This window comes from Magallana gigas, chromosome 3 (genome assembly GCF_963853765.1).
Source record: "Magallana gigas chromosome 3, xbMagGiga1.1, whole genome shotgun sequence".
Classification (NCBI taxonomy): Eukaryota; Metazoa; Mollusca; class Bivalvia; order Ostreida; family Ostreidae; genus Magallana; species Magallana gigas.
The window spans coordinates 33877214-33892163 of NC_088855.1; the positions used below are offsets into that span (position 1 = coordinate 33877214).

Below are 14950 nucleotides of genomic sequence, written 5' to 3' on the forward strand. Positions count from 1 at the left end.
AGGGGCTGGCCCCTTATATTAGGTACCTAGAGGGCTCTAAAATCTTTTATCTATAGCTCTTTACCGAGGGATATTTTGTAATAAATTATAGAAGCAAATATGTTTATCTTACAGTTATGAAGCCCGACAGCATAACGATTTTTTTCATGTTTTACGTAATTAGGGGTTTTAAGGGGTCAAAAATCCAAAACTTTGATCACCTAAATCTCCAAAAGGAAAAATATTTTGAAATGCAGCATAGAAGAAAAGATGCTCAAAATGATGAACCTAACAACATGCAACCTTCAAAATTTGGTTCAGCGGCCCAAATAAGAAGATAAGGGACCGGCCTCTAAAACTTTTTTTTTTTTTTTAGATATCTCAAGAATGGTAACGAATTTCTAAACACTTGTTAATCAAAAATCTTACACCTGAAACAAAATAATATGTGGTCCTTAAAATGTAGACCCTGTTTTACTGTTTAAAATCATGTTTAGCTGTTAAATAGCAAATTCAAGATCGAACTTAAATCTCGAATTCTAAAATCAGACGGAGACCTCCTCGTTGCTAGCAACGAGATCGTGTCTAGTTATTATTATTTTTAAGGTCTTCCGTTTCCAACGGAATACCTTATTGTTTTCGTACTGTTTCTTCTTTTTATTTTTTTCCACAAATTTTGTGCACGCGATTTCTCAGAAACAATTCGGCTAATTTTGACCATTTTTTCACAGATGATTGCCAGAGGTCATGATTCTAGACGTTTTTAGAATTTTTGAAATTGTCACTTCCGGTACCGAGTTACGGCTGATATTCTACTTTTTTACGACCTATTTTATGCAGGGCTGATCTCAGAAACTATTAGAGATATGAATACGAAATTTTCAGGATAGGTAGTCTATAGTTTAAAGTTGTGCACTATTATGTTGTTTTACGCCAGTGGCGCCATTTCTTGGAGCTCGCCTAGGCACGAAAATTGGGTACGAATTTTCATTCAAAATTTTCATACATTTTGATCTGTATCTTTTTATCAGTTGATATAACGTATAACAAAAGTGGTAGAGAATCAAAAGTTCTTTCCAATAAAATCAAGAAAAGGGGCTGACCCCTTTATTTAGGGGCCAAGACACTCGTAAACTCTATTACGAATAACTTGAACATGATAAAGATTTTGTAATGCATTAAAGAAGCAAATGTTTTGATCCTAACAATATACATCAGAAAAAATCATTACCACGCCTATTTATTACGTAATTAGGGATTTTTGGGGGCCAAAATATTTTAACTTTGACGCAATATATCCAAAGACGGAAACATATTTTTTCAGGCAACGTAGAAGAATAAATGTTTGCATTGATGATTCTAATCAATTCCACTAATCAAAAGACCAATGGATGTCCCCATTAAGGATCTAGAGGGCTGGCCCCTAAAATATTCAATCATTTGTAGAAAAAAATGTACATCAATTTTAGATTGGTGTAAGAACCCAAAATATTAGTATTCTTAATACCTTTTTCAAAGAAATCAAGAAAAAGGGACTGACCCCTTTAATTTGGATCAAGACACTCCTAAACTATATTACAGATAACTCAAAAATGATAAAGATTTTGTAATTCATTATAGAAGTAAAGTTGTTGATCGTAGCAATATCTATCAGGTTAAATCAGCGCAAAGCACATTTATCAGCAATTAGGGATTTTTAGGGGCCAAAGTACTTTAATTTTAATTCAATATATCTAGAGAAGGAGACATAATTTGTTAGGCATTGTAGAAGAGAAAATGTTTGCATTGATGATTCTAATCGATTCCATTAATCAAAACACCAATGTCTGTCCCTGTGATGTTTAAGAAACATTCTGCGTACGAGTTATTGAGTGAACATTTTGAGTTTCACGTGTCGGCCGGAGCCGAGCTGTTTTACTACAGAGCAATTTCTAATTTTGTGTGAATTGTGCAGTGCCATAGTGTAAGTACATGTTTATCGCATTGTATATGTATCTTTCCAGAGTTTTGAGCTAAATTCTAGATTGCATAAGCTTGCATTTTCATGATAATTCTGTATTTCTCCCTGATGTCTATCGGCCGACATGACCTACTTTCTGCACAGTGCGCAGATAAAGAGTATTGCGGAGTTCAGGAAGAATTGTTGGCCTTTCTAAAACGCTCCAATACAGAGGAGAGTGAAAGAGATAAAACATCACAGAAAGTAGTGACAGACTTACTCATGGACAAAGTCAGTGAGTTTGTGCGTGGACTAGACTCAGAGATGTCGTCATTTGTGATGAAGCTCAAAACTGTCACGATGAAAAGCCCCAATTCAGTCCCAGTGAAGAGTCCCAAGCATATACAGGTGAAGTTAGAGACTCGAGATTCCCAAAAACCTGCAGAACATGAAGACAGAAAGTCTATTCGATCAAGGAGAAGCGCTGGGTCTCGTCGATCTGCTGCCTCTTCCATCTCCCTGGCGCAGCAACGTCTTGAAGTGGAGGAGACCAAAGCTAAGCTGCAGTACGCACGGAAGGAAGCCAAGCTACGAAAAGAGCAAGCCTCAATTCAAGCTGACCTGGAGGTCCTTCGAGCCGAAAGAAATGCTGCTGTGGCAGAAGCGAAGCTACGTGCCCTCGAGAACATGGAGCCTGACTATATATCCGTTTCTTCCGAATCAGTGGGCAAACCTGTCGTAGAAATCGAGGACCCGATCGAACGGGCAAGGAACTTTGTAGAAGAGATTAGTCTACAGCTAGCAGAGACAATCTTTAAGGAACCTCTGACAGAAACGTTGAATGAGGAACCTCATAAAGTAACAGAGAAAGTTAACAGTGAGACAGTCAACCTAGTTACAAGAACATCTACACTTGTTCCCAATGGATTGGAATCATCCAAGAACACTATGTTTGATATTTCAAGCTTTCTACTTAAAAAAGATCTCATGATCGATAAGCTGGTCAATTTTGATGACAAACCTGTGAACTTTGTATCCTGGAAGACCAGTTTTAAGTCAGTTATTCAGGAAGCATCAGTTTCTCCCTCTGAAGAACTTGATCTCCTTATCAGATGTTTGGGCCCTAACTCCAAGAAACATGCTAATAGCATCCGAGCAGCGTCAATAGGAAATTCTACTCAAGGCTGTGAGACCTTATTGACTAGACTGGAGGAAAGATACGGTTCACCTGAACTGATCGAAACAGCAATTAAGACCAAACTTACGAATTTCCACCGACTTAGTGCGAACGAACCAAGACGTTTGTATGAACTCTCAGATATCTTGAGCGAAACATTGACATTAAAGGAAAATCCAGAATACAGCCAGCAATTCAGTTATTTTGACTCATCGGTGGGTGTGCTTTCCATAGTTCAGAAGTTAACACCTGGTTTACAGAATAAGTGGACTTCCAAAGCCTCGAAGTACAAACAGACTCATAGAGTTACTTACCACCCATTTACCGTATTCTGTGAATTCGTGAAGGAAATGTCGACTATGATGAATGACCCTGGCTTACAAGTGACTCAGGCCTTTGTCAAAGACACACCAAGATTCAACCAGCATAACTTCAAACCTGTGAAATCAGTAAATGTCAAGAAAACTGACTTTAAAGACTCAGGAAGAGACTTTAAGACTGCAGTGAATGCCGAGCATACCTTAAACGAGTGCAGGGCTTTCAGAAGAAATCTGTTCGTGAGCGTAAACTATTCCTTAGAGAACATAACCTGCGTTATAGATGTTGCGGATCAGACACGCATAGGTTCAAGTCCTGCCGAGCTGATATAAGATGCGAGGAATGTGGAAGCTCACAGCACCCAACAGCTCTTCATCCACCTGAAACCCAGATACAGAATGGCGGGGAGGGCGAAAAACATCCTCACAAAGTGCACAGCGGTATGTGGTGCTCAGTTCACCGGACGTTCATGTGCAAAGGCTGTTCTTGTGGATGTATATCCGAAAGAAACCCCTTCACAGCGTTTACGCATCTATGTTTAGATTGACGACCAGAGCAACTCGACGCTGGCAAGATCAGAACTGTTTGACTTTATGAATGTGCCTCACTTACAGACATATTTCTTTCCACTTACCTCTTGTGCAGGCCGTATGAAGACGAGTGGTCGTAGAATATCAGGTTTAATGGTGGCGACAAGTGATGGTTCCTTTGTTATGGAACTACCTACCATTACCGAGTGTAACGAGTTCCAAATGAGAAACATGAAATACCGTCGCTTGACGTAGTGAAACACCACCCGCATCTTCAAGACTTACCTTTAGCTCCCATGGATCCACAAGCGGAAATTCTACTTCTAATTGGACGAGACCTACTTGAGGCCCATTATGTGTTAGCTCAGAGACTTAGACCTAAGAACTCACCCTTTGCATTACAGCTAAAACTAGGATGGGTAGTCATTGGAGACGTATGTCTCAGTAAGTCGCACGAAACAATCAGCTGTTAAAGTGTTTTAGACCAAAGTAGTTACCTGTGAACGGAAGTCCATTTTCCAACCCTGTCCTAATAGTTTCCATCTAAAGGAGGATGTCGCATTCTGCCGACATGATGTTGGGCACATTTTCGAACGAAACAAGGATGATGACGAAGTTGGGATCTCTGTCGAAGATCGTAATTTCCTCAGTGTCATGGACAATGGAGTTGTGAAAGATGACGTTATATGGAAAGCTCCACTTCCTTTCAAGCATCCTAGACCTCAGTTAACGAAAAACAGAAGTCAAGCATTGAAGCGTGCACAGATGCTATACAGGGATCTAAAGCATAACCCGATAAAGAAGACATATTTTGTTAAGCATTCTAGAAGAGAAAATATCTGTATTGATGATTCTAATCGATTCAATTAATCAAAACACCAATGTCTGTCCCCATTAAGGGTCTAGAGGGCTAGCCCCTAAAATATTCAATCATTTGTATTGTATTGTTAACAACAAATTCAGATGGGTTTAAGAACAAAAAATGTTAGTAATCTAGAGACCCTTTGAATAAAGTCAAGAAAATGTGCTGGCTTTTTAAATTAGGGGCCAAGAAACTCGTTAAGTTTTTTACACATACCTTAAAAACAATCGGGATTTTGTAATGCATTAAAGAAGCAAAGTTGTTGATTGTAACAATATCAGTTTGTAAAACTCATTGCCATACCCATTGATGACGTAATTAGGAATTTTAGGGGACTTAAATCTGAAATCTTTAATGTGCGGTATCTGAAAAAGCAAAACACTTTGTTAAGCAATTTAAAGGATATTGACAATCGTATACATTATCTGAAAGGAAGGGGTTGAGGGGGAACTCTGAAATTTTATTGATGTTTTAATCGCATCGTTTAAAAAATTGAACGGAAGACCTACTTGTTACTCGTAACGAGATCGAATCTAGTTTTCGTACTGTTTCTTCTTCTTCTTCTTCTTATTTTTTTTCTACAAATTTTGTGCAGACGATTTCTCGAAAACTATTCGACCGATTTTCACCATTTTTTCACAGATGATTAGACTTGAAATTAACTTAATACATTTTTGATATTTTTGTTGTCATCACTTCCGGTACCGATTTATCAGCCATTTTGTTCATTTTTACGACCTATTTTGTGCACATTAAAACTCTGAATCTATCAGAGACATGAATATGAAATTTTCACGATAGGTAGACCATAGTCTGAATTTGAGCCTATTGTTTTTGTTTCACGCTAGTGGCGCCATTCTTAGGAGCTCAATTTGGCTCAAAAATTGGGTACGAATTTTGTTCCCCATTTTTTGTTTACAAGATTTCTCAAAGATGGGTCTATAGATTTTCTTGAAATTTGCAGGAGTGATAGAACAAAACTTTATCCCCAGGAATTTATTTCATTTTTTCCAAAGTTCATTTCCTGTCGTCCGTTTCCTGTCCCACGTCAAAAATCTTGTGACACTGAGGTCTCAATGATAATTAGGACTTGGGCATTCAGACTTTGTAGGATAAAGATCTGTAGTTGTAGATGTCTTCCAACAATTTTGATTTTGTTCGTCATAATTTCCCGTCGTCACCGGAAGCACTCTAATAAAAAAATTTTTGGCATTGATTTTATTTCATATAGAATTAAAGTTAAGTATTAATCCTTACATATGTCATCTATCCAATGTTAAATAAATAAAAAAATTCTACTTCCGGTGAGATATATCTCAGATAGCCTTTTTTAAATAACTGTTTTACCCACAAGATGTCAGAGAGTCAAGCGATCAATACACCAGACTAAGAAAGATGATAAAAATGTGATAGAAAAAGTGTTAAACCACTTTCCTTTTGTCGACCGTCACTTCTGGTCCTCACCGGAAGGATTCAAACAAATCAAGCTGTTTGAAAATTTAACTATTTCTTTGACAATTTTAGTAAAATTGATAAACAATAAAGTACAGTTGTCTTATGTTCATGAAATACTTTCCGTTTTTCCACTTCCTTGTCAAGAGACAAAAAAAAAATGATTCCACGAGACCTCAAATACGGTGATGACTTGAACAACCAAACTTTGTTGGATGATAGCCTAAAGTATTATCTGTGTTTACCTTATTTTGATTGATTCTTCGTCACTTCCGGTCGTCATCGGAAGCACTTAAAAATTATATATATTTTACATGGAATGAATATATCAGTACACGATCTAATATATTTTAATTATACAATGTTAAATAATTAAGCAATCTAATTCTACTTCCGATGAGTTATATCAAATATCTTAAATAGCTATCCATTTTATAAATTTGATATCCGAGATTTTAGTCACTGTAAGTGATTGAGACATGAAACTTTTATGAATGATAGACAATTGATTGAAGATGTGTTCAACATTAAAGAACGTTTAAGAATGTATTACTATGGGTAATTCTTTTTCTATAATGTTACATACATGTAAAATGCACGAAGTTGAATTTTGTTCAATAACATTTTATATATTACATGTATGTAACATTTCTATATATATATATATATATATATATATATATATATATATATATATATATATATATATATATATATATATATATATATATATATATATATTTCATTTCTAAGTTAAATTTTCCAAACCCAATAAAAAGGTACATATACATCAGAAAAACATTTGCGTTTTTCATTTCAAATTTACTTTTAACTTAATCTAGGGGTGCATATTTTAATTAATAAAACAGCGTCAACATTTGTAAGAAAAAACAAAAAAGAACTTTCTGATTTTGAAAGTCTATGAATCACGGCTGCTATATGTAATCGATCGCATGCATAACCAACGATTATGTACAGAAAAATAAAGATATCTATTTCCGGTTGTAATTAAGCCACGAACATTTAATTCTAGATACAAAGATGGTTAGTTGACTTGATGCAGGCAATTAATACAGATAGAAGAATGTATTACTATGGGTAATTCTTTTTCTATAATGTTACATACATGTAAAATGCACGAAGTTGAATTTTGTTCTGTAGCGAGGGTATAGTGCGAACATGATGTTACAATATCATGTTCACCGGAAGAAATTTGTATTTATTTCATTCTAACCTTAATTTGTAATGTTTATCATTATTTCTCAATAGCGAACAATATTGGACTTTGATTTAAGTTTTATTTAGCTAAAAAAAAAAAAACGAGGTACGACAAATGACGTCAAGTTGATTATGCAAGCACTTCTTTAGTTATGAAAGAATTTAGATTATGCATAAGAATAAGAAAGAAAAGTTTAAATGTTTGATGTCATAGATATATAAAAACGTTCGAATAAATAATGAGTTTTTCGTAGCGATTCAGATAAAATGGCTATCATTATTTGACAGCTTGTTTTGCTGAGCAAACTATAGTTCGTTACATCCCACCGAAAATCAAAGCACTTGTAAAATGGCGCAAATAAATATTGTCATTGCGTGCTAATAGTTTTTTTTTCAATTTTTAATACGGAGCAACTCGATCAAAAAAGTTATACACATGAAAATAATAACAGGATTGACGCAAGGTACAACAGCAATGAGTTTAATTAAATTTAAAATAAGAAACGATGGCATGAAAGTGGTGTTTAGTTTAGCTAACCATTTATACGTATATATATGTACAGTAAGTACAATGTACATGTATACTACCCAACACTAAAACACCTTCGCAATGAATGACAATAGTTACATATACAATGCATGATAAATCGATATAGCTACATGGAATTAATTACATGAAAAAAATCTTTTCGGAATGAAGAAGAAACTTTAGCTCGTACTTGACTTAAAGTTCAGTGATCTGTACACACGTACTTTTTGTTGTGATAATGAAAACTATGGGTTTCGGCTTCCAAAATTATATTTTTTAATGTCTAAGTCCTATCCAAAATTTATGAGGCATATTTCTGTTAAGGCGGGTGATAATTTTTCCATATTCTAAAACATCAACAGCCCCCCCCCCCCCCCAAAAAAAAAACAAACAAACAAACAAACAAACAAACAAACAAACAAACAAAACAAGGTAAAATAACACTACATAAAAAGTAAAAGCTCTTTTTAAGAAATGCGTATTTTAAATTACGGGTAAAACTTCGGATAAATTGGCTTGATGAATGATTTTAATTATTTATTTATGGATAAATATCAATTGAGGAGTACTGAGTATTATATCTAACGTGTACGATATTGGGCAAGAAATAATATTCAACAAGTAAGTGCCTAAATTATCGTATTTCTAAATATATATCTATTCTAATACAGGTACAAGTATATGAATTGCATTTAGAGATGAACTTGATTAATGCCGAAATGGTTTTCAACCATAAACGCTATAAAGAATACACAGTCAAATGTGATACGTTTACAGCCACCCATTCATCCTTGGGAATTGGATACTGTGGGCGTAGTGCCTTGGAAAAAATCAAGGTGTTCTTGATTGCATTGAATTTGATTCTCTTCGTATTATAAAATTGCCATGTACAAATTTGGATATTAATGAAACTCAATTTTTGTAAAGGACAGTAGGAATTTAATTATTCTTTCCATTCTAGAAATTGGATAAAAACATTTATTTACCCTAACATTAAGTTCAACCGATCAAAAGTCAACCGACAATTACTGCACACAGTTAAGGTCGCATTTTCATAGTTCTGTACAAGAGAACTATGGAATTTTTTTCTGCAAATCTCAGCACTTTCTGTGGGTGCTCTTTATTGTCAAATTTACTCTCACACAAAGAACGACGATAATAAAAATAAATCGATTAATTATTTTGGTGAAATACGGTTATGTATAATTTTGAATATTTTTCCAAACAAATATTTAAACCTTTCAAGCAGACACTAATATATTTGTAGATTTTTGATTTTAGAATGATAGTAAATCTCTCATTCCGTAAAAGAATTTTGAGCCGAGTTTTAGGGTTATTCTATAAGTCAAAATTCATGTTTACAAAAGATAGTCTGTAATTGTAAATATTTCGAGAGTGGGATTTAGGAGTGTAGGACTTGTGTCTTAAAAACGACTGAGTACATTGCGTGCAAATGCATGCGCCTTTCTTTTATATAATCTTACTTTCAAACGAGTTTTTCAGCCAATCAGACAATGGTTTTTTCTATCACTTCTCACAGAGAATTTGTCAAGAGCCTCCAAGCTACACACAGTCCCTAAAGATTCAGCAGAGTTGCAAGCTTTTTGTGGTTATATGCATTCATAAACGAGTAGCAAATTTCGATTTTAAATTTAATCTGCGACCGGATAACATCTCCTAGGCTACTCATTGACAAACACACTGAAGAGAGGAAAGTTTTTCCGCTATTCGATTTGATATAAATGGCGTTCATCATAAAACTTGTGTACATGGAATTCGTTTTTAATCCAATTTCGCAATCGGTTGTGGTAGCACCATGTCACTAATTTCTATCTCGGTAATTTTACATCCCTACGAAACTGGCAATCCCATTCAAACGGATATACTAAAGTCTTTCCCTAGTTATTGCTTCCATCACCTTTTAATGATTTTTAATAAAAATACTCATACCTGTGAAAGAAATACAGTTGAAATCGATAAAAGAAAATATATCCAAGATATCTTCATGGAGCAATTATCATTTTTCACGCAATTTTTCAGCGTTATCATCCGGGCTTATTAACGGTTGATGCAATGCAAAATCCCCTTAGACTTTCTATTTTTAGAAGTGTATTGAAACCTAAAGCGGTAGAGGGAGCGTTTCAAAACAGATAATCTGGACATTTTTCATATTAGTGGATGACCGTAGTTTGAGCACAAAGGTATTTATTATGATCGAAATATCAAGCAAAAAAGGGTGGAAGCTAAAACTCGGGACAGAATTATAAATGTTCATATATTCTGTGACTAGTAAACGATATTATTAATAGGACAACTTTCCTAAAAAAAAGAAAAGTCAGAAGATAACATGCTGTTTAAATATTGCTCTAGATCTCTCAAGAGAGACAGAGAGAGTTAAGTATCTGATATAATCAATTTATGTTAACACGTACAGAACTGTCAAAATAATCTACCACCTAGAAAAACACTTGATTTAACTTGATCTCGATCTTAACACTAGTTGTCATAAGAACATTTAATCTTTTAGAATGATTTCAAAATTATGTATGCATTTTACGTTCCAGTTAATTAACTTTAAAGATTTTGAATTATTTTCTCAAGGAACCTGACATGAATGAAATTAATAAATAACAAAGTTCTAAAAATGAATACAATTTTACGTGTGATAATAATTGAATGGCAAATAGCTATTTGAAAAAAGGTTTTTATTTATTTTAAAGGTGATAACTGATATAAGCACATGTAGATAATTATTTAAACAATAAAATGCTTTCTTTGATGATTCTTGCGGGATATGAAGGTGGCTACATTGCAGAAAGAATACATAATGTTTTATTGCAATGATCACTACCTTCATAACCCCCATGAATCATCTAAGAAAGCATTTTGCTGTCTATATTTTACATCTTTCTTTTAAAAATAATAATAAATTGATTGTAAAAAGTAAGTAAAATCCACTATATTACTGTTAATGTACATCAATAAGTTAGCTAAAAGAAACGGCCAAATCGTCTCTCATGGGAATTTGAGTCTGACATCATCATGATAATTTCGTGCAGTCCGTGATTTCTCGTAGGTTGCTGTAGGTTTTGACCAATCCATAAACGGAGCGTGAATATATAAAGTCCTGTCAAACACGATCTCGTTGCGAGCAACGAGTGGGTCTTCCGTCCGATTTTTGAATAGATTAGATTAAACTTATCACTTCAAAGATAAAATCGTAGATCTCAGCGAAAAATAGTAAAAAAAAAAAATTGCGGCAATCGGGGCTTGAACCCGGGTCACCTGGGCCATGTCCACGACTCTATCGACTGAGCTACTCAGACTCTCGCTTCAAAACTTTGACGCTTAATTTCTCGAGAATGCCTGAATTACCTGAAAGCACCTTGTTGCGAGCAACAAGTGGGTCTTTTATTTGATTTTGAATTGATAGGGTTCAATTAAACTGTTGACATTTGGTTAGATTTACTAACATATTAACTTCCTTTTAAACTAATTTTTCAACCTACACTGCGAAATGCAGATTTCCGGAAAACGTCATTTTTAAACTTCAATATCTCTGCAATGCGTTGTCCGATTTTAAAACGGTTTTCAGTTTTGTATTCAGTACAAAAATGTCAACAAAACGCATATGCTTTAAAATTCCAAAAATCGAAATATTAGTATCACTTCCGGTGACGACCGGAAGTGACGGACGACCTGCTCATATTAAAATTTGATAAGTTTAAAACATATTCTGATGGGGAAAAAATTGTAGATTATTTGATTTAAAAAAATTTTAAAACACAATTTTCCAAAAATGCTGTTTGAGCGGACCGGAAGTGACGGCCGATCGTAGTTTTACCTGATCGGCCCTAGAAATTCAAAAATCTATCATTCCTGAAACTTTCAATTTTCTATCTTTAATCGTTTTTGCGAAAAAGGGAGGACAAGATCACTTTTTACAAAAAGAAAAACGAATATAACGGCCGACCGGAAGTGACATAATCAACAAAAATGTACATGATAAAAGACCTTGATATTTTGTATTATCCGTGAAATTTTCATAAAAATCCATTGAAGCATATTTGAGATATTTGAGTTTTAAGAAAAATGTTAAAAAAAAGAATAACTAGACACGATCTCGTTGCGAGCAACGAGGAGGTCTTCCGTCAGATATTAGAAATTGAGATTTATGTTCGATCTTGATTTTGCTATTTAACAGCTATACATGATTTAAAACAGGAAAAGAGGGTCTACATTTTAAGGGCCAGATACTATTTTGTTTCAGGTATAAGAGCTTTGTTCAACAAGTGTTTAGAAATTCGTCACCATTCTTGAGATATCTGTGAAAAACGTTTAAGGGGTCGGTCCCTTATCTCCAAATTGGGGCCACTGAACCCAATTTTTTTTTTAGGTTGCATGCTGTTAAGTATATCATTTTGAGCATCTTTTCTTTTATACTGCATTTCAAAATATTTTCCCTCTTTGAGATATAGGTAATCAAAGTTTTGGAATTTTGACCCCTAAAAACCCCTAATTACGTAAAACATTAGAAAATCATTATTTTGCTTGGCTACATAAATGTAAGATAAACATATTTGCCTCTATGATCTATTACAAAATATCCCTCGGTAAAAAGCTATAGGAAAAATACTTTAGAGCCCTCTACGTCCCTACCTTTAGGGGCCAGCCCCTTTTTCTTGGTATCAGATGAAAGGTCATTTTATTTTATAGACAATTTGCTCAACAATTGTTAAGAAACTCGTTACTATTCTTGAAATATCTGAGAAAGAATATTTTAGGGGCCGGACCATATCTCCTTATTGGGGCCACTGAACCAAACTTTTAAGGTTGCATGTTGTTATGTACATCATTTTGAGCATCTTTTCCTTATACTGCATTTTAAAATATTTTTCCTTTTTGACATATAGGTGAGCAAAGTTTTGGACTTTTGACCCCTAAAAATCCCTAATTACGTAACACATGAGAAAATCATTATAATGTTAAGCTACATAACTGTTAGATAAACATATTTGCTTCTATAATCTATTACGAAATATCCCTCGGTAAAGAGCTATTGGAAAAAGACTTAAGAGCCCTCTATGTCCCTACATTTAGGGGCTAGCCCCTTTTCCTTGGTATCAGATGAAAGGTCATTTGATTTTATACACATTTTTTTAAACAAGTGTTCAGAAATCCGTTACTATTCTTGAGATATCTGAGAAAGAATGTTTTAGGGGCCGGTCCCTTATCTCCTTATTGGGGCCGCTGAACCAATTTTTTTAGGTTGCATGTTGTTATGTACATCATTTTGAGCATCTTTTCGTTTATACTGCATTTCAAAATATTTTTCCTTTTTGAGATATAGGTGATCAAAGTTTTGGACTTTTGACCCCTAAAAATCCCTAATTACGTAACATATGAGAAAATCGTTATACTGCTTGGCTTCATAACTGTAAGATAAACATATTTGCTTCTATAATTTATTACAAAATATCCCTCGGTAAAGAGTTATGGAAAAAAGACTTTAGAGCCCTCGAAGTCCCTAATTTGAGTGGCAAGCCCCTTTTCCTTGGTATCAGATGAAAGGTCATTTGATTATAAAGACATTTTGTTCAACAAGTGTTCAAAAATTCGTTACCATTCTTGAGATATCTGAGAAAGAATGTTTTAGGGGCCGGTCCCTTATCTCCTTATTGGGGCATCTGAACGAAATTTTTTAGGTTGCATGTTGTTAAGTACATCATTTTGAGCATTTTTTCGTTTATACTGCATTTCAAAATATTTTTCCTTTTTGAGATATAGGTAATCGAAGTTTTGGACTTTTGACCCCTAAAAACCCCTAATTACGCAACACATGATAAAATCGTTACATTGATTGGATACATAACTGTAGGATAAACAAATTTGTTTCTATAACTGTTCACAAAATATCCCTCAGTAAAGGGCTACAGATGGAAAACTTAAGGGCCCTTTGGTCCCCTAATTTGAGGGGCCAGTCCCTTTCTCTTGATATTAAATGAAAGGTCTTGTAAATATAAACTTTTTTTACATTACATGTGTTAACAAAATATTTTTCAGAAAAGAGATAAACTAAGAAAACCATGAAAAATTACGACGTTTTTTAAGTCTCAATTTTAGGGACCAGGCGAGCTTTAACGCCTTTTGAGTATGACAAATATGAATGCCAAATAGCATATCTACAATCTCTTGTCTACAATCCCTGAAAGTTTGAACTCAATATCTTTTACCGTTCAGGAGGAGATCCCTGGACAAGCCGACCCTCTGAAAATCGCTAAAACGTCATTTTCTCAAAAACGGAAATGACGTCATCAAAATAAAAAAATGTATATTAAGTTTGGATGAATATCTATTAGGTCTAAAATTTTCATGAAAATCGGCTGAGCCATTTCCGAAAAATCGCCTGCACAAATTTTGTAAGAAGAAAAAAAATAATAATAGGGAAAAAGAAACCGTACGAAAACAATAAGGTCTTCCGTTGGAAAACGGAAGACCTTAATAATAGTGAAAAATAGAGAAAAAGAAACCTAACAAAAACAATAGGGTCTTCCGTTGGAAACGGAAGACCCTAATTATACTCGGAAGGTGTAAATATGAAAATGAATGTTCAGGAAATTGTGACGCATGTAAAACATTAGCATTACACTTAAAGATTGTATGTTGGTAAAAGATTGAAAGGGATCAAGTCATACAACATTTTCAAAACCATAATTTTTTATCTGTGAAACAGAATATCATGTGGTATCATGCTAGAATTTTACTCTGGCAAATTGTTTGGATCACCATGTCACATAAAAATCACGGCTCACATTTTTTTATTCATATTATTTCACTGTATTCGGCAAATACTTGTATGACAAATAACTATATTTTGAGATTTCTAGTTAGAAAATAGACGTAAATATTGTAGATAAGTGATATGCATTTTTCTGTGCTGTAAATT

At 34.2% G+C, this 14950-nt stretch overlaps 2 protein-coding genes across 6 annotated transcripts in view; one reads left to right on the plus strand and one right to left on the minus strand.

Moving 5' to 3' along the window:
• The window catches only part of LOC117692745 (fibrinogen-like protein A), a 176131-nt gene that overhangs the window by 62182 nt on the left and 98999 nt on the right, over positions 1–14950 (plus strand). The window lies entirely within an intron of this gene.
• LOC105342159 (complement C1q-like protein 2) overlaps positions 1–14950 on the minus strand; it is a 107268-nt gene that overhangs the window by 2751 nt on the left and 89567 nt on the right. Inside the window, exon 2 of one of the 2 annotated variants that reach the window (XM_066079377.1) lies at positions 4441–4664. The exons of the other annotated variant lie outside the window; for it this stretch is intronic. Within the exon in view, the coding sequence (XP_065935449.1) occupies positions 4441–4486 (46 nt within the window). The 5' untranslated portion in view covers positions 4487–4664. The remainder of the gene's footprint in view (positions 1–4440; positions 4665–14950) is intronic. 2 annotated transcript variants of the gene reach the window in all.